This window comes from Convolutriloba macropyga, chromosome 13, assembly GCF_964194025.1.
Source record: "Convolutriloba macropyga chromosome 13, txConMacr16.3, whole genome shotgun sequence".
NCBI lineage: Eukaryota > Metazoa > Xenacoelomorpha > Acoela > Convolutidae > Convolutriloba > Convolutriloba macropyga.
Genome location: NC_134480.1, coordinates 41,568,460 through 41,593,620, shown reverse-complemented (window position 1 = coordinate 41,593,620; position 25,161 = coordinate 41,568,460). Strand labels below are relative to the sequence as shown.

Here is a 25,161-nt window from a genome sequence, read left to right as displayed (position 1 = left end):
TTCTGAGATTTTTTCTTTTGGTTTTGATTTTGTGGAAAGGGTGGGGTCTTTTTTTACCTGGTTGTTGCAAAATCTGCTGTTGTTGCCAGGGAGTGTCATGTGGGTGGAGGGGTGGCAATTGTGATGACTGTGGGCGAGGAGGAGGCGCTGCTTCACCCTCTGACGTCATAAGTAGCAACATAGACACAAACAAACTCACCCACAGGGTCAATGCCAGACATGACCTATGACTTCTCCTTTGTGGTTGCTTCTCATTGGATCCAGCGAACACAGTTCCTGAAAATAAATATGCAACAAGATGGCTCGTGCAAGTCTGTGCATACATAGCTCAGTATGTTGCAACATACTTCTCAAGGTTGCAAAACAACCATTAATTTCTGTCAGAGAAACCGTTGGGAGTATCCGAAAGCAGCTTATACTTGCACTGTGCGAACCGAAAAAATATGCCGTCTTTTTTGGCAGACAAAACAAGAACTCTTCAACACTTTCAAGAAAAATAAACTTACTACAATTCGAAAGACACAGGCACAGATAAACCATACAACATGCACAACACAGACATTACACACAGAAACAAATCTTAATACACAAAAAAGACAATTCTATAATTTTTTTCTTCTTTTAGGCGGCTGATCTTTACTCACGGTTCGTCACCAGTTATAAATTTTTCCTGGTTATCTCTATCAAAATAGGAATAGATTTTTGAGGCAATTGTATCGGCGAATGTCTCTAAACTCTCTCTCTCTCTCTCTCTCTCTCTCTCTCTCTCTCGCTCTCGCTCTCGCTCTCGCTCTCGCTCTCGCTCTCTCGCTCTCGCTCTCGCTCTCTCTCTCTCTCTCTCTCTCTCTCTCTCTCTCTCTCTCTCTCTCTCTCTCTCTCTGTCGCACACATGCCACACACACCACACACACAAACGCGCAAACATGAACGCATGCACACAAAAAAAACACGAACTCCCAAATACGAACTCCGACAACAAAAAAACAACCTTTTTTAAACAATCTTCTCCTTGGCAAATGGTCTTTACTAATGGTTCGTCACTGTTAGTTTAAGTGTATTTTTTTTGTTCATTTGAAAACCTAGGTGTGGACATTTTGAGGCATTTGCATCGTTAATTGAAAAATGGACTTTAAAATTATGAGAAAAACGATTTTGAACTTTTTACAAAAATATCGTCGTTTTTGTTGTTTCAAGTGCATAATGGGGATTCCGTTTTAAAAAAAATTAGTCGATATGTCACCAAAAAAATACTTAGCACATTATTGGTCTTGAAAGTATTCAAAAGACCAAAATGTTGCAAAAACAAAGTATTGTTTCCAGTTTATTAAGATCTCTGACAGTTTTTGCCAGGTGCCTCTACTTGTGTCTATCATGTGAGGTAAACTTGAATATTGCCCTTAGAAACTTTTGTTTAGCGGCATTGCGGAACATTGGTTATTAGTAAACTTTATTGTGATCATTGGGTGTCTCAATAGTGAATTTTATTGGGAGTCTCAATTCTTCGGAGTATTTTTTAAAGAAAAAGCATTTTTTTAATCGTTTCATTGTAATCTGAAAAAGAAAAGAATATTTTTTTCTTTTTCACCTTTCAAAAAGCTACTTGCTTTTAATATGAGAATTTTTACAATGGAACAACTATTTGGTTTTTCAAGTAACAGGAACGTACATAGACTGTAAAAGATCAGTTCGAAGAAAAATTTCAAAATACAGAGAAGTGAAGAATAACCTGCTTTTAACTACCAAAAAAACTATGTGCATTCGTATTAAGTTTTTGATCCCTAAAATCTCTAATTTTCCAATGCTTGTGGATTCCAATATACTAAAGGAGATTGCATTGGACAACTTGCTGTGAAAATAATTGGGATACAAGTAAAAAAAAATCAGAAAAAATTTCCATCTTCGTTTTTTAATAATGACTGTGGTTGGTGTTCGTTCCAATTAAACGTCTTTTTTATATCTCTGCAGTTTTAAAATTATTCATTTGGTTAGTTCTGATGAAAGAAGAAAAATTAAAAACAATGCTTGAATTCCGGAAGGAATACATTTTTTTGCTTTTCCTATTAATTTTTCAAAGTTGAAATTTGAATTATGAGAGCTCTAAATTGCCTGAAGCCTTCTATTTTGGCCTTCAAAATCTGTTCTATACAGAGATCCATTGGCTAATAGACTAATTTTAATCGGTAGAAAATGGCAAAACGGATAGAATTTTTTTAAAGTAAAATTTGAGGAAAAATAAAAAAGTTTATGGCTTATGAAGTCACCTCAAGTTTATATTTCTGAAGTTCTATTCTGTTTTCATCTTAGTCTCCTATCTTAATCTGTCTTCTAAAAAAATCTCCTTAAAATATTTGAATATATGAACAGGATAACAATAAGTTTTTTTTACGTTTGAAGCTTCATACACTTATAAATGACTTACAAAACATACTTTTGTAGAGACTCAATACCAACCTAAGCACTGGGAAGAATGAAAAGTGACATATTAGAAGATTAATGAGATACCTATGTTTGAAATTTATAAAAAAATTCAAAAATGACATTTTAAATCGTAACTGCATTTGAGGAAAAATAAAAAAAAATTTTTTAAAAATTATTAAGTCAAATAGTGTAAATGGTTCTTTTTTGATTGAAAAAAAAGTATTGCTCATGACAATCGAAACTCTTCGAATCTAAATATTTCAAACTTTTGTGTGTATCTGAAAATTCAACGCAATCTTACCACTGCGGTTTTTTGTTATCTGTGAACTTAAGTCTTCTTATAGTGGAACGAACAAAACCTTAACTTTAACAAGAAAATCACATCTGTTGCAACATACCTCATCTTTTTTACCGTTACTTTATATCATACGTTCTTCTATAATAGCCATGGCCGACTAAAAGTTTTTGTAATAGAACTTTGCTCTTATGGATTCAACGCCATAAATGGCGAAGTTTTTACGAGATCATTAAGCGTACAACTTTATCATAAACGAAATTTTAAGATAAGGTTTTAGAGTTTCGAAACATATTTTTTAAAGCTAAAATTTCTTTTAGGATTTTCTAGGATTCCTTGAGGAACTTCGAAAATTAGAACTTTCAATTTTTGAAAGTTCCCTGATTGCAACTTTTCTTAGACGACATAAATGGAAGTTGCATTTTTATAACTTTTGGCTTATGAAGTCAACTCAAGTTTATATTTCTGAAGTTCGAGGTTTTTTCATCTTAGTCTTTTATCTTAATCTGTCTTCTGAAAAATCTCCTCGAAATATTTGAATATATGAACAGGAAAACAATAAGTTTTTTTACATTTGAAGCTTCATACATTTATAAATGAATTACGAAACATACATTTGTAGAGACTCAATACCAACCTAAGCACTGGGAACAATGATAAGTGAAATATTAGAAGAATAATGAGATAACTATATTTAAAATTTAGAAAAAAATTTTAAAATTGACATTTTAAATCGCAACTGCATTTTAAATTCGACAAAAATTTTTTCGTCAATATTCGTTCATGATCTCCTCATAAACCCCTTTTCCTAATGTAAACAATACATCCTGATTGGTGAAAGGCAATCATCATCTGTGCTTACTTAAAATAACTTCACCAATTTTTTTTCAATTGTTATGAAAGTTAGAAAGTTTACGCAACTGATGCTCTTAAGAGGTGTTCTTTCGTTTTTAGGGACCATTTTCTGTTACCAAAATTGGCTACCCGCTTTATTGTCTGGGCGATTGTTTCGTTATATATTGACCTGAAGTTAAAAATGGGGTAACCCTCATTTTTTAATAATCGCAAACTTATAAGAACCAATGAATGGTTGGATCAAACCTGCAGGCACTTAGATTTTTGTATGTGAAAGTTAATGGTTTTTTATTCCATTTAAGCATTATTTGGTTAATATATCCATTGCCACGATGTGGTGGTCCAGACAACCTTTTTAATTAACGGATTCAGTTTCTGCTTTTGTTCACATGGTAAACCAAAATAAAAACCCTTCACAACCAATTATTTAAAGCCCTCATAATAAAAAGTTCAAAAATAACTGGTATTTGACACTTTGGTACATTAAGAGTACTACCAAGACCTTTTTTGGAAGGACAGTAAAACTCCATATCCCAAAAATGACAAAATATCTTTTCCTATATTTTTGTGTACAAACTATTTATTAGTTTGGCAACAGTAGTCATTTGTATAACCTATAGTTTACAAGATATGAGCCACCCATTGCAATAACTATAGCCTAAATTGTTTCAGAAAGAAATTATACGAGCTCCTGTGTGGCAGGAAAAATGATACTGAAGCCCTCATCACCTCAATAAACATAACTTTTGCAATTGGCGACATTTTCGGGTTTAAGAGTTTTGTTACCTGGTTTTAAGTTGACATATAGAAGATTAAAGAAGTATTTAAAATATAAATTTGTTTAATAGTGCTCTTGCATGGTTTGCCATATTTCTCGCCCGGACAAAACGTTAAAAGTCTTAATTATTAAAGGGGGGAGGAACTATATACTCAAATGGGTTCTTTTGTTCAGTAAATTTGGGCTGACCGATATATTCATCGTAGAGAAATGTGAGTGGCATCATTAAAAAGCTCGTCCAACGTATAATTCGAAATTAAAAAGATTTTTTGGATTCCGTTTTTTATCGAGGAGTTACCGAGGTAAGAAATTTTGTGTGAACACGTGACATTTGGTATAATTTTGTTCACTTTTAGGGAAATTTTTGTTCAAATTTAGATCTTTCTATTAAAATATTAAATCAAAATTACAATTTATGCTTCAAAATCAAACAATTCTGAGTTCCTAATAGATGAAGGGCGACAAAAAGGCTAGTTATGTTCTCATAGGGAAATTTAATAATTAAAAAAAACGAATTCTATTAGAGAGCTGTTTTTTAAAAACTTTTTTATATTTTTGTTTTTACTTTAATTCCTTTAGAGATAGTCACTTTCCACATCAAGGTTACGAAAATTTATTTTCGTAACCTAGACAAAAAATTCTTAATTCTTTTATGAGATTTGATTTTCTTTACGATATTTAATTTTCTGTATGAGATTTTAAGTTTTTTGTTGTTTTACGGCAATCTGGTTGACTAAAACAGAAATAGGTGCCCGATTAGCATCAAATAAACCTATCAACTGCTTTGAGTGGACAGCTAGTGGTTGGTAAGACTTCAAGAAGAAGATTTTTTTTACATGAACCGACCTTAAACTTCTTTTTCGGTGTACTTGTAAGTCAGTCTTAATAATTCGAGGTCACTTTTTTTCTACTCCAATCAAATTTAACTGGTTAGCGGTTTTACCTTCTATTGGTTTTTTGACTTCGTTGCTACGGTTTTTCATAATTAAATGAAGCTTTTTGATTTTCTTTGATTTTTTAAAACTTTTGGATTCTTTTGAAATCTTATCATAATTTCCCAATATTGACAGTTCTTATTGAGTTGGAAAAAAAGTTCAATTGATCTAAGCTAAAAATTCAGAGAAAAATTGTTTTAATGGCTTCCACACAATTTTAATGACTTTCCTTTCGCATATTTCTAATGAATTTTTTTGTTTTTGCCTATATTTGTTGTCAATTTCATATGCATAAAACTTATTGTGATGCCTTTTTGATAAATTAGGAATGACAAATATCATTGCTGTTCTATGGAAGCAGAAAATAGCGTATTTCTTGATTTCCGTTAAAAACTATTGATTTTAGTAGCTTTGAAAAGACGGTTTTTCTCAAAAAATTCTTGATTTTGGTATATGTGTTCACATTTGTTGTTTTTAGGTCATTTCTGTTACAAAAAAGGTCCTACTGCTGTTAAAACATAAATGAAGCTAAAAAGTTTTTACTGAATAGTTCACTTTTTAATGGCTTCGATATTTTTCTCTCTCATTTTTTTTGTTTTGCTGTTTCCGCCTGTTTTTTATTCTTTATGTAGTGTTAAAAATTTTTCTGATTGCTGAGAGCTCTCATAAACATTTAAATGGAGGACTGAATCAATGCAGTTAGTGTACAGCTAAAGAACTTAAAAAATTTGATAATTAAGTTTAGTTTTTATCAGCAGTTCAGTTTTTGATGTTCTTTTTGTCAACTTGTATCTTATTCTCATCGTTGAGAGGTCCAATCCGCTTCCTTGTAATTCAATCAACAACGTGTTTACTGATATTATGTTGTACTCTGGCTCTGTTCTTTGCACAATATTCGTTTTCATAAAGGTTTTGTGAGTGATCAATATTTGTGTTTCTTTTCGTCTTCTTTTAGTGAATTTGCGGAATAATGTATCCCAATTACTTTTAAATGAGGCTCAGGTGAAGTTGTTTAACCTTTTAGTATAATTTTAACTGAACTAGTATAATAAACATTTTGAATAAGATGCATAACATTCCGATATTAGATAACCATTTTATTTACCTTAATAATACCTCAATAATTTGTGTTTTCGCAAACTTTTTTTATTTATTCTGCATCTTTAGTCCGTTTCTATGGCTAGTTTATCCAAAGAGAGCTCCTATGGGTTTCTTAATGACATTCCAATAAAATTATTACATTTTTTAAAAAAAACTGCTGGTTTTTAAGACGTTTGGAGTTACTTTGTTTAAAAAATGTTGATTTAATTTTGAGTTTCGCCTCATTATTTCGTCTTTTTGTCTACTTTTACCCAACCTCATTATAGAAAATACCATCTGGTTTGTAATTTTAAAAAATAAATTTGTGTTATTAGAGTTCTGTCTGAATGAAACATGTCGTTGTTACTATGTGCTTTTAAATTTAGAACTCCAAATATTGTAGTAAAAAAACAGATGACAAAAAAGTATCACGATCTCTTTCAAGCTTTCATGTTTGGAAAATTTTCAATATGAGGGTTAAAAAACCTGTTATGACAGTAAATGTAATCACCAATCGCTTGTATCAAAAGGTGCGTGGCAATCACTAATCAGTTACCGAACATCTCTACATAATTTCAAAATTTGCATCCCTTTTTGGGAAACTGATGAATCAATGCGTATGTTGGAAGTGCTGACACTCCAAGACGAAGCTTTGAGAATTGACAAAAAAATGTTTTAATTGGTACAGTCAACTTTTAGTTCTTTTCGTCTTTACTTTGAAATGCCGGAGAAAAAATTATCATCGTATCACCGGAAAGGTGCTCAGGTCTTTTGGTTTTCACTTTCACACTTTTATGTTTTATCACTGCGTAAGTAAAAGTATCAACACTAAGATCTATTTCCACCTATGTCATTTTTCCTTGATGGTTCTGTGAACTTCTAGTAATCGATCTGAAAAAATCTTTGTTCAGTTGCCTTGTAATTTTATGACACCTCTATCGGGGCGCAGATTAGCTTAGGTTAATTTGTAGGTCATATTTCTATCACAAAATTTGGACTGGCAATTTTTGACTTTACAATCATTGTGAGGAAGTTTGCAAAATATTGATGAATTTGTCGGTTATTTTTTTAATAGAACAGATGCTTTATTTTCATTTCCTTCGCGGCGTAATCTGATCAGTGTCATCCTCAAGTAGTTAATTGGAGAATTTTTAAAACAAAAAAAAGGAATTTTGACAACACAGCTCCAGTCAACTTGAAGCCAGTGTCTAAGAAATTTATATTTATATATGAACAAGCAATTTGAGTCATTGTGCTTTGAGTAAAACTTCAAATCAAAACAGCACTAAAAATTTGTCAAAGTGACAACCATAGAAGATCTCTAACGGTCATGTTGTAAGATTGTGCAAGAATCGTGCAGATAACGTTTAACTTGCAAGATATTGGAAGGCTGCAAATAGCGTTTGAAGATTAGTGCTAGACGACGCTTGTCTTGTAATATCTTGCAAGATAACCGTCTTAAATTTTTGATGAAAAAAAATGCAGTTATAAAATTGAAGTCTTCAGCGAGCAAAAAAAATATAATTGAGGTGGTATCGTTGAACTAATATTGGGCAGCACATTTTATTTACATTTAACGGCAATAAAGTGATTACCAAAAAATAGACAATCGCTGTTTCCAAATGAAAGTGCGTGTAATAGTATGGACGAGACCAGTAAAAAGGAAAAAGCCCTCATTGCAACGCAGAGAAGTTTTTTGTATGTTTTGTGCAGCGATAGCGAGAAATTTTTTACTGTGTTGCTCGAAAATCAAACAATCTCAGTTTTTTTCCATTTTTTGCTAGTTTGATATCAAATTGACAAAAAAGTATCCATAATATTAAAGTCTTACCTTTCATCTTTGAAACAAAAGCGAAAGCTTTCACTTTTTCTAACTGTCACTTGCAAGCTAATTTTAGATTTCTAAACCAATTAATAAGTGGGAATAAACTTAACGGATGACGTCGACGATTTGACTGATATTGAGCTTCAAAGCTGAAGATTTCAAAAAGGTTCAACTGATAATGACTAGATAAAAGTGAATATCTTTATTGTATTCCAGTATAATGTTCGTTTTAGTTCGTATAGTGATTGTTAGTCAATTAGCTTCTAATTAGACCGCATAAGTGCCTTTTAGTAGGTGAAAAACTTCTTCAATGGCACCGGGTGTGGAGTCAATTAGTCATTGGCCCCGAGAGTTCATATGTGGGTGTAGGCTGAGGATTTCTACAAAAAAAATGCCCAAAGATAGACAAACATTTCCCTAATGTTATCTGAACGACTGACGTAAACTATTAAAAAATAATAATAAAAAATGGAAAAAAAGGAAAATTACATTCTTAGCCAAAACTTTAACCCGAAGTAATGGAAATAATTGTTCTTAATTGAGTCTCAAATAAAATTTCCTATAACCAATTGATAAGTTTCTTCGATGTAAACTTTAAAAACTTTTAACCGTTTTTTCCTCAAATTTTCCAAGATAACATGCAAAATGGTTATACTACAAGAAAGATTTCTTGTTCATTTATACAGATCCAAATCTACATTTGTAAATTTATATCTTTTTGAAGTAATAAGTACATTGCTAGCAGTAAACTAGTTACCAATTTTGTATTACTTTTGACTCCATAATAACGTTGAATACTGATTAAACTAGTGTGATTGTGTTGACCCCAAGCGTACAATGATTTTGAGTTAAACGCCAGTTCCACAATTATTCAATAAACTTTTTTGTTTAATCAAGTCTTACTTATAACTGTATACGCAAATTGGCGGAGTAAGCAATTTCACAGCAGAAAAATTTGGCCAAGAGGCGACTTCAGTACCATCAAGGAAAAACTACGGGACAAATAATAAATTTTTTATAAGAAGATTTTCAAATTAAAAATTGATTGCTCCTTTTAGAATTTTTACTCCTCAAATAAAAGTTCTCCACGTGAGGATTTAAAAGTTGTTTCAGTTGTAAATTTCTCTCAACATTTTCTCATCTTATTTCAGCTCAAAAAACTCGATCGAAACAAATTTCGTTGAACAGATTTTTATAAAACTTGCAGTGCTATAGATAAGGCTTGTCAAAAAAAACTTTTACTAAAAAAGGAGCCTACCCTCTTATACATTGTAAGGATCCATAAGAGGAAAGTTTTAGAATAAAAATTTTCAGTCGACCGGGGAAAACCTACTTTTTAGTTAAGTGGAGAAGTTACATCTGCAATTCTCTACCGCGGGCGCTGAACAACTAAGCAGGAGTCTCCACCTCACAATCAAAGAAACAACTGAAAAAACTATGGGTGAGTTCTTTTTTCATTATACACTAAACTTCATGGTACACAAATGTTTTGGAAGAATCAAATTAAGATTGAAAAATCAATTGAGATTGAACATTCAGGTGAACTCAGATATCAGTAAAGGACATCAGAAACTGCAGATATTCAAATAGAAAAAATAATTGATCTATTACTCTCCAATTGCTAAAACCTCTTATTAGAAAATGTAAAATTTAAATGTCAGGAGATGCAAATAACATTCTTCTCTTGTTGCTTATTAAGTATGCCACAACGCTGAATGCTTTCCATACTTTCGAAATTATGAAAAAAGATGAAAGACGGGAAAAACGAAGTGAAGAAATAGACACGATGAAAACAGATACTCACAAGCAGTTTTGTACAAACGTGACAACTAAAGGCAAACAAAATGATATTTCAATGACAAGTGTTGAAACAAATTTGGAAGAAAAACAATTAAAGCAAGACCATTTTTCATTTTTGCCGTTTACAAACAGAATAAATGATGAATGATTTCAGATTTCAGTGAAATATCATTTCCTGAATCGGGTTCAGATTTCAGGGAGGACAAACTTACCTCATGAAAGAACTTCATTACACAAAAAAACTGCTAAAGAGTTAAGCTATCACCCGATGGGTTGGAAAAAATGGCTGGATGGGCCACCTCAACTACAAAATTTTTGTAAAAACGTATTTGGTTTTGGCCCCGTTTTTTTAATTTATAAAATTAGAGTCCCTAATTGTCTAAGGCAATCAATTTTCGGTATCAACATGGATTAAAATTGTTCTGTAAAAAGTACTTTATCATCACGTCTTTGTGATAGCCAAATATGTAAATTAAAGGAACTCAAAAAATTAGTTATCACCGTTCACAATAAACTAGAAGTTGATGAAAGCTTTTGAAAAAATCATAAAACTTCCAAAAAAATTGCACAGCAACTGTTTTTGCAATCAAATAGAGCTCTTTATCACTTGAAAGAGTGAAAATTTTTCAGAGATGGTTCGGCCGAGTTCGGAGAAAACGAAACATGCTGCAAACTTTTAAAAATAAATTCCAAATTATTAAAAAAATAGGAAGGGTTCGCCTCGAGTAAGAGGGTTTTGGTTTCAATTTTTCTCCCGTATATTATACATGCAGAAAAACAACAAAATGATTCTAAAAAAATTTGAAAAGTTTACTTTTCAAATGCACAAGGAGTTATAAATCAAATCCCGCCAAAAGGTTTTTACGTTTACTGTTAAAACAGTTTTTAGCAGCAGCAAAAGAAACTAACATTGAAACTTTTGATGCTTGAAGTTATAGAAAATTGATTAACTTTTGGCTATATTAATTAAACTGATGCTCAAAAACAATGCTTGTCGCCAAAACTTAATTTTAGTCCAGTTGTGTTCCGATTAGGAATAACTGACAACGAGGAAACACCATTTGATTAACATGAACAATTTTTACATTTTTATTTTCTTTTTCTAAACAAATTTAACGGAGAGACAATAAATCAAAAGTCTGGTTTTAAACTTAGATACGTGATTTTTGATTTTATTAGTAAAACAAAGATAATACCTTGATTTTTGCAAAAAAAATACTTTTCTGTTGCCAAACATACAAAATTCAACTGCAGAGCAGAAGCATCTTGTCAAACGTACATTTCAATTGTTATAAACGCTTTGTTTATACTCGGTATGTGACCTATAGTTCAAATAAGAAAAACAAATAATAAATTTAACATTATTTCAATAAACTTCATAAAATGGCATCGAAGAAACGTTTTCAATTGAAGTTTTTTTACAGAAGAATTTTTCCTGTTAATGTACAAAGCTATCTTGACTACAATCGGAGCTGTGAATTAAGAATAAACCAGGAAGCAAAAATCGAAAAATTTTCTCTGGTGTTGGTTCTACTAAAACAGTGATTTTTGATTTAAAATAGGAAACAAAGACAAAAAAATATCTGAAAATTTCACCAAACAATATTTTTGCTTCCAAAATTCATGAAAAATTATACGCGGAATAATATTGGAGATTTATTTCAAAACGTAAAATGACATATCTTTGCAAAAGAAAGGCTGTTTCTATTGTAGTCAAAGCTTCCCAACTTCATTTTCAGCCAAAGAACTGAAAACGAATATTTGTATACAAATTTAGTGATTTTGCCGTGTTGCAATTGGAGAAAATTAGGATAATTATTTACAATAAAATTAACGAAAGTGATAACAACTTTCACAAAAGGTTTTTAATTTTTTTCTGAATATTTTTTGTTTAAACACAAGGCAGTAGCTAAATCCAGACAACATCTTGAAACGTATAAGTCTACTTTTTTAGGTTATTGATGCCGTTTTCCCTTATATTCAAAAGGAGACTAAAAATAATAAATTGGATAAGTTTTTTCAAATGACAGCTTCAATTTTTCAAAGATTTTAGAAACTTTAGCATTAGCAGTGCTCAGGTTATTTAAGAGATTAAATCAGGCCAATGTTTTTTAATGGTCTTTGGTTAGTTTTACCAGTTTAACTATAAGACATATAACTCAGATACAACAAATAAAAAAATTTTGATGAGTTACTCAAATGTCATCTGTTTTTGTACACGCCCTCTGTGCTAAAGATACTATACCATACCAATTATATAGCAATTTTGCACCTTTTTGTTTGTTTACGCGTAAAGATCTGTTTTCAATACGAATAAGAGAAATTATCTGAGCTCTTGTTGAAAAATTTTAAAAGTGATTTTTTCATTTAGAAATTATTAATTATTTCAATTGCAATATAGTTTCGAAAAAACAAAATTTGTATTTGCTATTTTATTTTTAATTTTTTCTGTAGATACCTGTTTTCTGTTGAAATCACTAAGGGGTATAATTTGAAGAAAAGCTGAAAAAACTGTCATTTTAACTATATTTTCATTTTTATTTCACCTTTAACTGCAAATCCATATTGTAGAGAAATTTACTTAAAAATTTGGAAGACACGAGAAAAAAGCTGCAAGATTGTCTGTTTTTACAAGCTTTTAGATTCGTAATGTGAAATTTGTTTCGTCTGGCTGACTTAAATACTCAAATTACGATCTCAATAATTATTTTTACTAGTTTGAAAATTATTCTTGTTTTGATTGATGTTTTTTAAGCTCCGCAATTAAACGCTACGGTTGGTTGAAATTTCAAGTTAGTTCAACGGCTACGAAACAAAAACGTTTGATGAGTGTCAAATACAAATTTTTTAAATAGGGAAAAAGGAGAAAATGGGGTAAAATTACTTAAATTTCCTAGAACTATTTTTATTTTTGGTCGAAATATTTAAATCAAATAAAATGACACCAGAAAATTGTAAAATTTTAGCCCTGCTTGGTTTGCAGAAAGACTTTAAAACAGTGATTATATTAAAAGACGAAGATCGCAGATCTGTTTTTCTGTTGTTGAGGATTTTAATCCTCAACGAGTGCATTAAGTAAACGCCTTTTTGGACGTATTTTCAACAGATTGTTTTAGTTCTTTGAAAGAAAACCATAAAAGTGATTTGACTAAGGTGACCCAAAATTAACAACTTCAACTGCTGTTTTCGCTAAACGGTAATTAATTGCACCAACCAAAATTTGAAGCAATCATTAACGTTGTCTTTTTGATGCAAAATGTTTGCTTGAACGTTTTGACTTTTTGAGTGACTTTCATGTTCTTGATTTCTTTGTTTTACACAAACTAAATTTTTTTCTAGTTCTTAAGTGCCAGCATCTAGTCTCAAGTGATGGCAATTCACTCCTGAATATCGAATGAAAATTGTGACGAAATTGGTAATAAATTTTAAATTTATATTAATTATTGGTTATAGTGGCATATCATAACGTCGAATGTCGCACCTTGACTGAAGTACGCTGCAATAGATTTGAGCTCCAATTAGTCGTTGAAGAGCAATTACACCTTCCTTAAAGGGTGACCTGAGATGGGTAATTACTAGTTTTTGAGAGGTCTTGTTCTCTAAGGTCAGTTGAATCAAAACGGGTGGTGGAATTGGTCCGTTTTTATATGGTGTCACTATCTGTTTCGATTATTATTGTTGAGTCTCTGAAGCATATCCTGATTCCAAAAATGAAAAGTCCTAACACCAAGCTTTTGATCAATGCATTTTTATCTAAAGGTTTATCACAACCTTTAGATTTTCTAGAGTTTATTGATCGTAGCACGCTATCACATGTTTTCATCGAACTTTGTTTTTAATTTTATTCTTCTGATTTTGTTATTAGCAAAATTTTGTCATTATTTGCAAACAAATTTTCTCAAGCGCACATTTTCCAAGAGAAATTACTGTTTCCTTATCTTTTTTGCAGACAATACTACTGCACCCAAACTGACAAGCAGAGTTCCAATATTCTGTAATATCTTTTTGCCATTAAAAATGCAGTTTACGTCTACAATTTAGCATTGTTGCAGTAAACAGTTGTGAAGCAAAATTAAGTTTCTTTATATTGAATATTTATGCGCAATTGTTGGGGCCAGTTTTGCCAAAAAGAAATATTAGAAAAAACATGCCAATCAAAGTTTTTGTTCAAAATTATACTTAAAACAGTATCAAATGCTAATGTGTTTCGATTATTACAAGTGTTTCGAAATTTTTGATATGCGAGAGGGTCGAAAAATGGTTATTGTTTTAAAAGCATTGTTTTTAGGTTTCCTAAATTTTCGTTTTTTTGTAGGTTAGTTTTCGATCATTTTCAGATAACAATGAGTCGGATATGAGTTCAGAGTATCACAAAAATATCTTGAAGGTTTTGAAAACAAGAGTACACTTAAACGAGACTGAGGTCTGAGCACATTTTTTTAAAATTTAGCCTGTATGTCAATTTTTTTTTGCTTCTTTTACAAATGAAGTTGAGTCACACCTCGTCAAAATTCGATACTGAATGTCTCCGAAAGGAATTAGCTCTAAAATAATTTCAAATTGGTGAGGATAAATTGTTTTAGTTGGTTTCTCAAAAAATTAGAGAAGTTTTTGTTGATATTAATTGATCTCCAATTTTAGTTTTTAGACGTTATTGTACTTTAAGTTTCAGAAGTTTGTGGATAGGAGGAATTGAAAGCTAACTGCGAACGCCCATTTCAAGACTGTTTAGGTTTTAGGGCTTCAAAACATTATATATATGCACACACACAGACACACACAGACACACACACACACACACACACACACACACACACATATATATATATATATATATATATATATATATATATACATGTATATATATATATATATATATATTTATATATATATATATATATATATATATATATATACATGTATATATATATATATATATATATATATATATATATATATATGTATATATATATATATATATATATATATATATATATATATATATATATATTAAATAGTAGAACATGAGTAAAAATGTAATTCAAAGTTCTGACTCCTGTATTCACCGTCCATTTTTGTGAATAAATTTTTGCACAATTCAACTTTTTAAGTATGTTTCATCAAAGTTGGGCAACACAACACAAAACTTTGATTTTTGATAACATTAATTGTTGTTGCTATCATTTATGTAAAATTTGGGATAAAATTAGACTCCAATCTGAAGAGTCGAGAAACCTTTGGGAACATGCTTGAAGTTTTTTAGATTTCCTAACCAAATAGTATAATTTGAATTGTTTGGAAATGTTTCAGAAACTGTCCCAAAATATTATGTTTAGAGAGAATTAGTAGAGTTATGGAGAATAAATGATCATACTTACTTTGATATATGGTGTATTGGTACATATTAAACACAACCGATAATGAATGTGTTGTGATGACGCAGCGTGCTCTATTCTTTTGATAACTTCACTCAAATTCAGCAGGCTATGGTCGGGTTAAATTACGGATAAAATTCTAAAGACTAAAAAGGCGGCTTTAAAAATAAAGGCAGCGTTAAAAATGGCTCGATGGGGGGTCTATTGTTTTGATTTTACTAATTCATAAGTTTATTTGTTTGCCCGTTGTCAGTTTTCTTTGATTTCGGGAGCAGAAAACGGTGGTGAAGGCAGATATTTCTACTTTTCACTTTATTGAGATTTAAAAACCATAATAATCATAACTTGGTTTATAACCAGCGTGTGATCGATTTTATATATGAATGAGCAAAGCGCCTCTAGCACAGGTAGTAAGTTAGAGAGGGTCTAATTAAAGTTTCAATCAGTTTAGAGACAAAAGAACTGATCTTTCATCATAAGCGAAATCATCACTTCAAAGGCTCTGTCTTTTCGTTTTAAAATCACAATTTCTCTCGCGCTATTTTGTAAACAAAAACAATTAAATTCTGGGCTGTCTTGATCACTAATGGTTAAATTGCAATCCCACTTTTTCCCATAAGCGTCGAAAAATCAGACGGGCGCCGAAAAATTTATATTATTGATGAGAAAATTCGTAAAAGGAAAAAGCGATGGCAATTAAGGCAGTAAAGTTATTAATAACTAGTTAGCCCAAAACCAGATTTGACTGATTTGAGTGGGAATTGACAGGGGGATATGAATAAGGAATGAATGACGTATTTAGACACGCCTTAATTGCGGTACTTGATTGGATAAACATTTTAAGACAGTACTTGATAACAGCGTCAGTCAATATATATGATGAACTTAGAGGAGCTTAAAGTTCAAATCAATCGAGGTTGAGGTTTCCTTCACGTGTTCTCAGATTGGCAAGAATTGAAATAAAAGATGATGTACCACCGAACCTAAATTTCTGCAAACCCGTGGTGAGGATAACGACGAAAAAAGTACGATCTTTTGTAAAAAAAAATCGTAAGCGCTTTGATCGTTTTTGTCTAAAGATAATGACGAAAAAGTTACAATTTCTTATAAGTAAACGACGAGATTCCTCAACACGGGAATCAAAAAAGAGTTTGAAAAATTGCCACAAAATTTTTTGAATGAGTTTTAAGGGACCAAATAAATGTTATATACGGTGAGATTTCTTGGAAGGACATTCGATTCGCAAAAGGAATGAAATGGTTTTAATGATAAACATTACTTTACTTTTGTACAATAATAAGCATTTCTGTTATAATATAGTACACTGCGTTGTAAAATTAAACTACACTTTTCCATATTACGATTTTCTAATGGGATTTTGGAAATTCAGTTTTTTATCCTTGGTAGTTTCTCCCCCTGCCATTTAGCCCCTATTATTGTTCCGACCCCTCTTGAGGGGGGAGGAACTATATACTCAAAGATTTTTTTGTTCAGACAATGTTAGCTGATCAATATATTAATCGTAGAGAGTTGAGACTGGTATCATTAGAAAGCTTAGCGTAGAATATAGAATTAAAAAGATTTTTCTGATTTTCGCTTTTTACTGCGAGTTATCGAGGTTTAAACTTTGGAGAAAATAGAGTAAATTCTGTTGATTTTATTCATGCTTTCCGCATTTTTTGAGAAAAATTTTGCCAATCTTGGTAAAAATTGATATTTTTTCGATAAAGTATTGTCAGCTATTAATCAAAAAAATATTGGCAGCTATTTTTGTTTAATTTTTTATCAAAAATTTTGGCTAAATATTTTAAAATTCAGACTTTTTTAATCAAAAACAGCACGAAATAAGTTTCTTTAGTTCACTTTGATTAAATTTTCAGAAAGTACACGCCCAAACAACACTAACACAATGTTTGTAGACTCAAAAGTGGGCTATTTCTTTTTTAGTTTCGTTGCGAGTGCTCCGTAATTAAAAACTTTTCCGTTTTTTGCTAACTTTACTCGTTGATTATCAAAAACGCAGCATTTATTTTCGATGTTTTAACTAACAAAACAACTATATCTATAACATAGAAAAAGGTTCTTAAGGGAAGAAAGGCAATAGTAGAGCTAGTTTTGGACCAATCTTGGAACGTTATAATCCAAAAATAATTCGGATTGTAATCAGTGGGTCTTTTTCGTAAACAAAAAATGATCTTTTTATATATTAATTTAATAACATAACATTTCAAATCAAAGCTCACTAGTGATAGGTCCAATTCGCTTCCTAATTAGCTCCAAATTATTGTATCTAGTTTATTACTTGAAATCTTATGGTCATTTTGACTTTTAAAAATATTTGATTTTTTAAAAAATAATAGCTCATTGAACTTTGCCTCCGTTTTTCTCTTAATTTGATCAACTTTTAGCTTAGTGTCAGCAATGAAAGAAAAATTTTTCTTTTTAATGAAGTCCAATTCAATCTTCATTGTGGTTTGTTGTCACCTTAAGTTATGGTTTTCTAGCTTTGATACCACTAGATTTCACATTTTTTTTGTTTTCATGTATTTGCTTATTTCGTTTTCTAGTTTTGTCACATTATCACGTTAATGACAGTTCATATATCACCTTATTGGCGTTCAGAATAAAACACAATCCATAATAATATAATCTTTAAGGATATAGACTCTGGTTTTAACGGCTTGGACAATACTTTTTCGAAGAATTTAATTGAATGTTTTTATTTCGTCTCTAACTCTCGTTTTTACTTTGTCTTTTAAGTCGTATGAAATTTCCTTTACAACGAACAAGTTTCATTGGTTTTTCATGGACAAATAGATGGGCCGACGTTCCGATATTACTAGATAGCTAATGGCCTTCATGACATTCAAAACAATCATTTTCCAAAAAAAAAAATTTAATTTCGCAATTTTGTTCCTTTTATTGTCTGTTTGTTACCTAGTTTCGTTAATTAAAGGCCAAATATGACAAAATTGTTGTCAAGGTAAGATAAGATGTGAACGGGTTTCTTGTCGCGAAGTCTAATGTTTATAAAGAATTCGTTATGACTTTGCTGGCTTTGTTACGGCTTCTTCACAAAAGTAAATTAATTTTTGATTTTTGTCATATTGTACGTTCTATTTGTAGACGTAAGATATTCTGGATAATTGCAGATCTTCATATCATTAAGGGTTTTATTTGGAAGAATAAAGGAACCTAATTAACTATTTCAATTTGTAAATAACGTCTTTCTTGTCTTTGGAAATAATTTTTTTTCGAAAAAAAGTATAAATTAATTTTGCCTTTTTTCCTTTTGTCTAATTGTTACATGGTTTCATTGATGAAAGTTTGAATAATACATTATTGGTGTCCGAAGAAGAGGCAATCGAACACATTTTGAGGAAAAAAGTATGGCTTTACGGCTTTGAAAGCGTTTTCTGGCAAAATTTAACTGATTTTTTCTTTTTTTCTCTTTTTGTTGTTTTTTTTGTGACCGCATAAAAATCGAACACTGAGAGTTCATTATTCCCATTTTTAGAAACACTCGTAAAACTGTGGGATATTTTAATTGATTTCTAACAATTTTCATTACTTTGAAATTAATTGTTTAAAAAAAATAAGCGAATTTTTCAAAATTACTGTTTTTGTTCTTTATTGTCTAATTGTTACCAAGCCATATTATGGACTGATCTCAAATCTTTTCTGGTGAATTACAAGTTCTTTTGGTTTAGTTTCAGTTTTATCTGACGCTATTTTGTCTTTGTTATTAAGTTTTGTTTTTTAATACGGACATAAAATTTTTTGAGGTAATTAATGTTTGTTGTTGTTGTTGTTTGATTTTGTTGTTCGTCTTGACTCACTTTCTTAATATTGGCATATGTCATGAATCTAAGGCATCCCTTTTTACTCCACTGAGTTATTTACTTTGGAGGCTATCGTTTCGTTCATACACCAGTTTTTTTGAAAAATACTTGAATTTTTCGGGTTTTCTTTCTGTTCCTCATTTGGTAGACAATTATGTCTAAATTGTGGATGACCGGGATCGGAACCTTATGTGCGACCGCAGATTACCGAGCCTCTTTGTTTCGCCTATCAGTTCATGCCATTTTAACTCTCTAAATCATTATATAAATGGTAAACAATTAACATTCAAAATAAGAATTTTCCAGGATTTGGTATCCAAAATAAAAATGAGCGTGCTTCTAAATTTCCATAAATGGAGGTACTGAACTCAAACGTAAAATTTACATCATCGTTCTTACTGTTTTGTTTTTCGTTATTTAGAGAACTATGAAATGGATAAAGGCACGTAGAAACAATTACTGTTGATACCTCAATAATTATCTGTTTATTTGGATTAAAAATTAAAGAATCCGACATTCTGGTTTTCTTCTCGAAAAAAATATCACTATAGAGCAGACAACAAAAAACCACCGCAAAAATTTCTAACAAATGAGGTCTAATCTAACTGTTCCAAAATGGCGCTTGGTGTTGTTCAAAATTTTTCCACAACGGTCCATGAATTTTAAGAAAAATGAATATGTCACTATCAACGGTCCATAAATTTTAAGAAAAATAAATATGTCACTATCAATGAATATCAAAGTGAAATATGAAATCAGACCAGATAATTTTATCGAAAAAATGGGAATTGGTTGAAAATTGGATCGAAATATAAATAAAAAGAAGGAATCGATTATTTGCTTCTTAACATAAAGTTAAAACACATCTTATGTTACACTTAATAATAAAATCTAAACGTTGTGAATCAAATATTTTTCTCATTTTAGAATTCTGTTTGTCAGGGAAGAGATTATTGATAGTATGGAGAAAAAACAAGACCATTAGAATGAAAGAAATAACTCGAAAAGTTGTGAAATATAATCTCTAACCTAACCTTATCTAAATAGGAAATTTTGGAGACAAAAAGAGACACCAAAAAATTATGTCCTATGAAATATTGGAAACTTTCAAAGACGCAGTTTTTTTATGCCTTATTAATTAGCGATGCGGGGAAGTTGTGGAGGATAGGGTCTTTGGTTAATGGGGGTTAATGAAGGGGGTACGGTACAAAGGGGTTAGCTAGATAAAATTTTTTTGGGCCGTTTTTTTGTGGTTAAAGTTGATGAAGGGGGTAGGTTGGTGGGGATGTCTGTTATTTGAAAACGCATGAGGAATCTTTATAGGAAGGAAACTTCCCAGAAATATCCTTTGACCTTGATTATTAACCTTAGCTATCAAAGACTACATATAAGAATCTAAGCTACTGTTAAAGTTCAATGTTCAAATATAGAAGTCAACGTTTTAAAACAGAAGTCAATGTTTAATAACAAGGAGTCAAAATTGACGTCCTGAAGAAAATTGCTTCAACAGCACAAAACCCAAAGAATAACAATACGGGGAATTTTATTAACATTGACAATAGTCAATTTTTTTTTAAAAAAAGTAAGTCAATTGTGTTCCTTAGAGACGATGAAATTTGAAACAAATTGATGTTGAAAACTTATTTTAATCAGCAATCAAATTATGGTCGTTAATAATAATCAAAACGATCTAAAAATAACATCATTAAAAATTTGTGAGCAGCAGAGGCTCTTAACGATGAATAACTCAATCTTTAACAATAGAAAATTTGAATAATAATTAGTAATGAATTGAAATTTGGTTTTAATACATTATGCAGATTAACTTATAGATTTTTTAACATTAGATGATTTTTATACAAAATCACTTTGGTTCCGTCAAACAGAAAAAACACATGGCAACCACCAGTTGGTGATGTTAGCTGGTATTTCTAGTTCCCAGGTAAAATGAATTGGAATGACGAAAAGCTAAAAACGCAGAAAACAATTTCTGTCATGCAGCAAAAACAAACAAATAACGATCAAAATTTTTTCAAATTACCTCTAATTTATTACTCTTTTTCCGTTTTAATTTTTTTCATTAGAAAAAGATTTTTTCCTTATATTTCAAATGGAAAAGATTGTCAGCCTCTTTTATTAACGCATCGAACATTTGAATGACTTTTGAAGACTATTTTTCCACTTTGACCACTATTTTTCAAAACTGGAAATTCTGAATGTTGTTTAACTGTTATGCAGTCCCCATAACAACTGGAATGAAAAAGAGACTCAATTGTTGCTTTCTGCTTTTCGGTAAGTTTTGCAAAAACTGTACAGGGACGCAAAACTGTGATAGAAATCAACAGTCTCACAGTGGAATTTTACTTTGCTCAGGTGCACAAGTCCTAAAAACATGCACCGTTATCTGCCAGCAGCTCTCTGGTGTAATCGGTAACTGATTTCTTAAAATGGCTGAACAAAAATGTGACGAAATAAAGAGAGAATATTGTTAAAGTATTACCGAATGGTTAAAATTATATTTAGATAGAGAGTTTTAGACATAGAGCTACAAGAAATGCTCTATATTTTTAGATTTGAATGCATATGGTAATATTTTTTATTGATAATATGGAGAAAAAACAAGACCATTAGATTGAAGGCAATAACTCGAAATGTTGTGAAATATAATCTCTAACCTAACCTTATCTAAATAGGAAATTTTGGAGACAAAAAACACACCAAAAAATTATGTCCTATAAAATTCTAGAAACTTTTCAAAAACGCAGTCTATTATGCCTTATTAATTAGCGATGAGAGGAAGTTGTGGAGGATAGGGTCTATGGTTAAGGGGGGTTAATGAAGGGGGTAAGGTACAAGGGGTTAGCTAGATAATGTTTTTTTGGGCGGTTTTTTTGTGGTCAAAGTTGGTGAAGGGGGAAGGTTGGTGGGGGTGTCTGTTATTTGAAAACGCATGAGGAATAGCTATAGGACGGAAACTTCTCAGAAATATCCTTTGACCTTGAATATTAACCGCAGCTATCAAAGACTACATATAAGAATCTAAGCTACTGTTAAAGTTCAATGTTCAAAAATAGTAGTCAACGTTTTAAAACAGAAGTCAATGTTTAATAACAAGGAGTCAAAATTGAAGTCATGAAGAAAATTGCTTCAACAGCACAAAACCCAAAGAATAACAATACGGGGAATTTTATTAACATTGACAATAGTCAATTTTTTTTATTAAAAAAAGTACGTCAATTGTTTCCTTAGAGAAGACGACATTTGAAACAAATTGATGTTGAAAGTTTATTCTAATCAGCAATCAAATTATAGGGTTCTAAAAATAACATCATTAAAAACTTGTGAGCAGCGGAGGCTCTTAACGATGAATAACTCAATCTTTAAAAATAGACAATTTGAATAATAATTAGTAATGAATCGAAATTTGGTTTTAATACTTTATGCAGATTAACTTATAAGTTTTTTTAATATTAGATGATTTTTGTCCAAAATAACTTTGGTTCTATCAAACAGGAAAAACACATGGTAACCGCCAGTTGGAGATGTTAGCTGGTATTTCTAGTTCCCAGATAAAATGAATTGGAATGACGAAAAGCTAAAAACGCAGAAAACAATTTCTGTCAAGCAGCAAAAACAAACAAAAAACGATCTGAACTTTTTCAAATTAGCTCTAATTTATGACTCTTTCTATTTTACTTTTTCATTAGAAAAAGATTTTTTCCTTAAATTTCAAATGGAAAAGATTGTCAACCTCTTATATTAACGCATCGAATATTTGAATGAATTTTGAAAACTATTTTTCCACTTTGATCACTATTTTTCCAAACTAAAAATTCTGAATGTTGTTTGACTGTTATGCAGTCCCCATAACAACTGGAATGAAAAAGAGACTCAATTGTTGCTTTCTACTTTTCGGTAAGTTTTGCAAAAACTGTACAGGGACGCAAAACTGTAATAGAAATCAACAGTCTCACAGTGGAATTTTACTTTGCTCAGGTGCACAATTCCTAAAAAAATGCACCAGCAGCTCTCTAGTGCAATCGGTAACTAATTTCTTAAAATGGCTGAACAAAAATGTGACGAAATAAAGAGAGAAAATTGTTAAAGTATTACCGAATGGTTAAAATTATTTTTAGATAGGGAGTTTTAGACATAGAGCTACATAAATGCTCTATATTTTTAGATTTGAAAGCATATGGTAATATTTTTTATTCAATTTCCAATATAGCTCAAAATCAGTGAAAATTAGAAGTTAAATTTTGTAAATTTCGATAAAAAAATTGCCACTAGCAGAATTCTTTAAACCTCGATATGACAAAATGCTCGACAAGAGTTTTGTTTATTTCCTCAAAAACAATAAAATAGTTATCTAAATGAAGTAAAAACAAGTCACCCAGATTTAATGGTTCAAAAGTTGAGAAATTCTATCCAAAACATTTAAATAAAGAAATTAGAGCCTCAATGTTTTTGAGGAAAAAATGAAAAATATCCTCTAAATATTGATCGTTCAGACCCACATTATTGGGATGAGGAACTATATACTCAAATGCATTTTTTGTTCAGTCAATTTTGGCTGATCGATACAATCAGAGTTGTGATTGAAATCATTGGAAAGCCCGACCAGCGTAGTATATGGAATTAGAAAAATATTGTTTAAATTTAGTTTTTTTACAGAGCGTCATCAAGATTTTGGGTTTTGTGAAAATTCGGCCGAATTACAATGCATTTAAAGAAAAATTCCGTAATTTTTGTCCCAATTTTCCCCAATTTTGTTAAAGTATGTTCAAATGATTAACGGTAGTGTTATTGGTTTTATCTTTAAAGATGGAAGTTGGTTGCTGAAATGTTCGATCCGAGTTTTTGGGTAGTAATTATGCTAAACTTAATTTTTTTCAAGAGTCTTCTGGAAATTATAGTTTTGCCAGATTTTTGCGATTTTGAGTTCAATAATTATACAAAAATCTCTACTTATTCTCGATATACCGAAAAATTTTGTTTAAAGTGATCTGTTTCGCAACCAGTCGAACCATAAAGTGTATTTTAAGAAGCGCAGTAATATCAGGGCTTCTTTGATCTCACCTTGGATCCTTAGAGTAAAAAAAATTCTAGATAATATTGGGTTGCGGCAGTTTTTTAAAAAATATTTCTTCAATTAATTAATTTTGTGTGTTGATTACTCAAGAAGTATTACAAATCAGGACTCTGATGAAAAGTACTATTTACAAAAAATGAGAATTAAGGTACATACATAACAATTTCAGTGTTAATTTGATGGTTTTGTGGTTCTGAACACTTGTTTTCGTTAAATGTTATGGACATGTTATGTTTTGCTTTTATTTGTTAATATTTTTGTGGTAAAATGACTTAACCTCCCAAATCAAATATCCAGTTGAACCTTTTTGGGAGGTGTAAGTGAACTTAAACAAGGTTTTTGATGGTTATCTAATGTCTCTTAGGACTTTAAATTTGTTGGTTTTAGTAATTGTCGATGAATTTTTGAACTTTGCCACCATTTTTCCTATTTTTCTAAACATGTAGTCCCATCTGAGACAGACCGAAACACATTTTCTGTAAGTCATCAATTAATGTCTGTTACGGATTTGAGGTCAACTAAAGGTTATGATAGTACGATTTTTCAAAAAAAAATTTTTTGAGCGTAATTGAACATTTATAGGTTCTTTTCGTCTCCTTGTCGAATTATCACATTATTGGCAGGTCCAATTGAAAAAACACGCAGCTCAAAAAATCCCAACGCTAACGAGTGCACAAATGAATATGTTGTTTTTGTTGAATAGTTTTTGCTATTTCTGGGCTGATACACAATTCTCTCGCAAAATTTAATAAATTTTTTTTGTTTTTGACTGGTTTTGTTTTTCTCTTCGTTGTTATGCCTTTTTTAAAAATTTCATGTTAGAGCTAACAGTTTGAATGGTTGCGAATGAATTTTTTTGAACAATA

The 25,161-nt window shown here is 30.8% G+C and overlaps 2 protein-coding genes across 6 annotated transcripts in view; one reads left to right on the top strand and one right to left on the bottom strand.

Annotated features, from left to right (window-relative positions):
- LOC142352233 (sec1 family domain-containing protein 1-like) overlaps positions 1-25,161 on the top strand; it is a 354,741-nt gene that overhangs the window by 5,074 nt on the left and 324,506 nt on the right. The window lies entirely within an intron of this gene.
- LOC142352240 (uncharacterized) overlaps positions 1-25,161 on the bottom strand; it is a 52,088-nt gene that overhangs the window by 5,837 nt on the left and 21,090 nt on the right. For 3 of the 5 annotated variants that reach the window (XM_075404703.1, XM_075404705.1, XM_075404706.1), the window contains one exon: positions 58-276. In XM_075404703.1, coding sequence (XP_075260818.1) covers positions 58-276 — 219 coding nt within the window. Of the gene's footprint in view, positions 1-57; positions 277-8,192; positions 8,359-15,364; positions 16,080-25,161 lie in introns of those variants that run through there. The other 2 variants (XM_075404704.1, XM_075404707.1) reach the window with 2 other exon arrangements.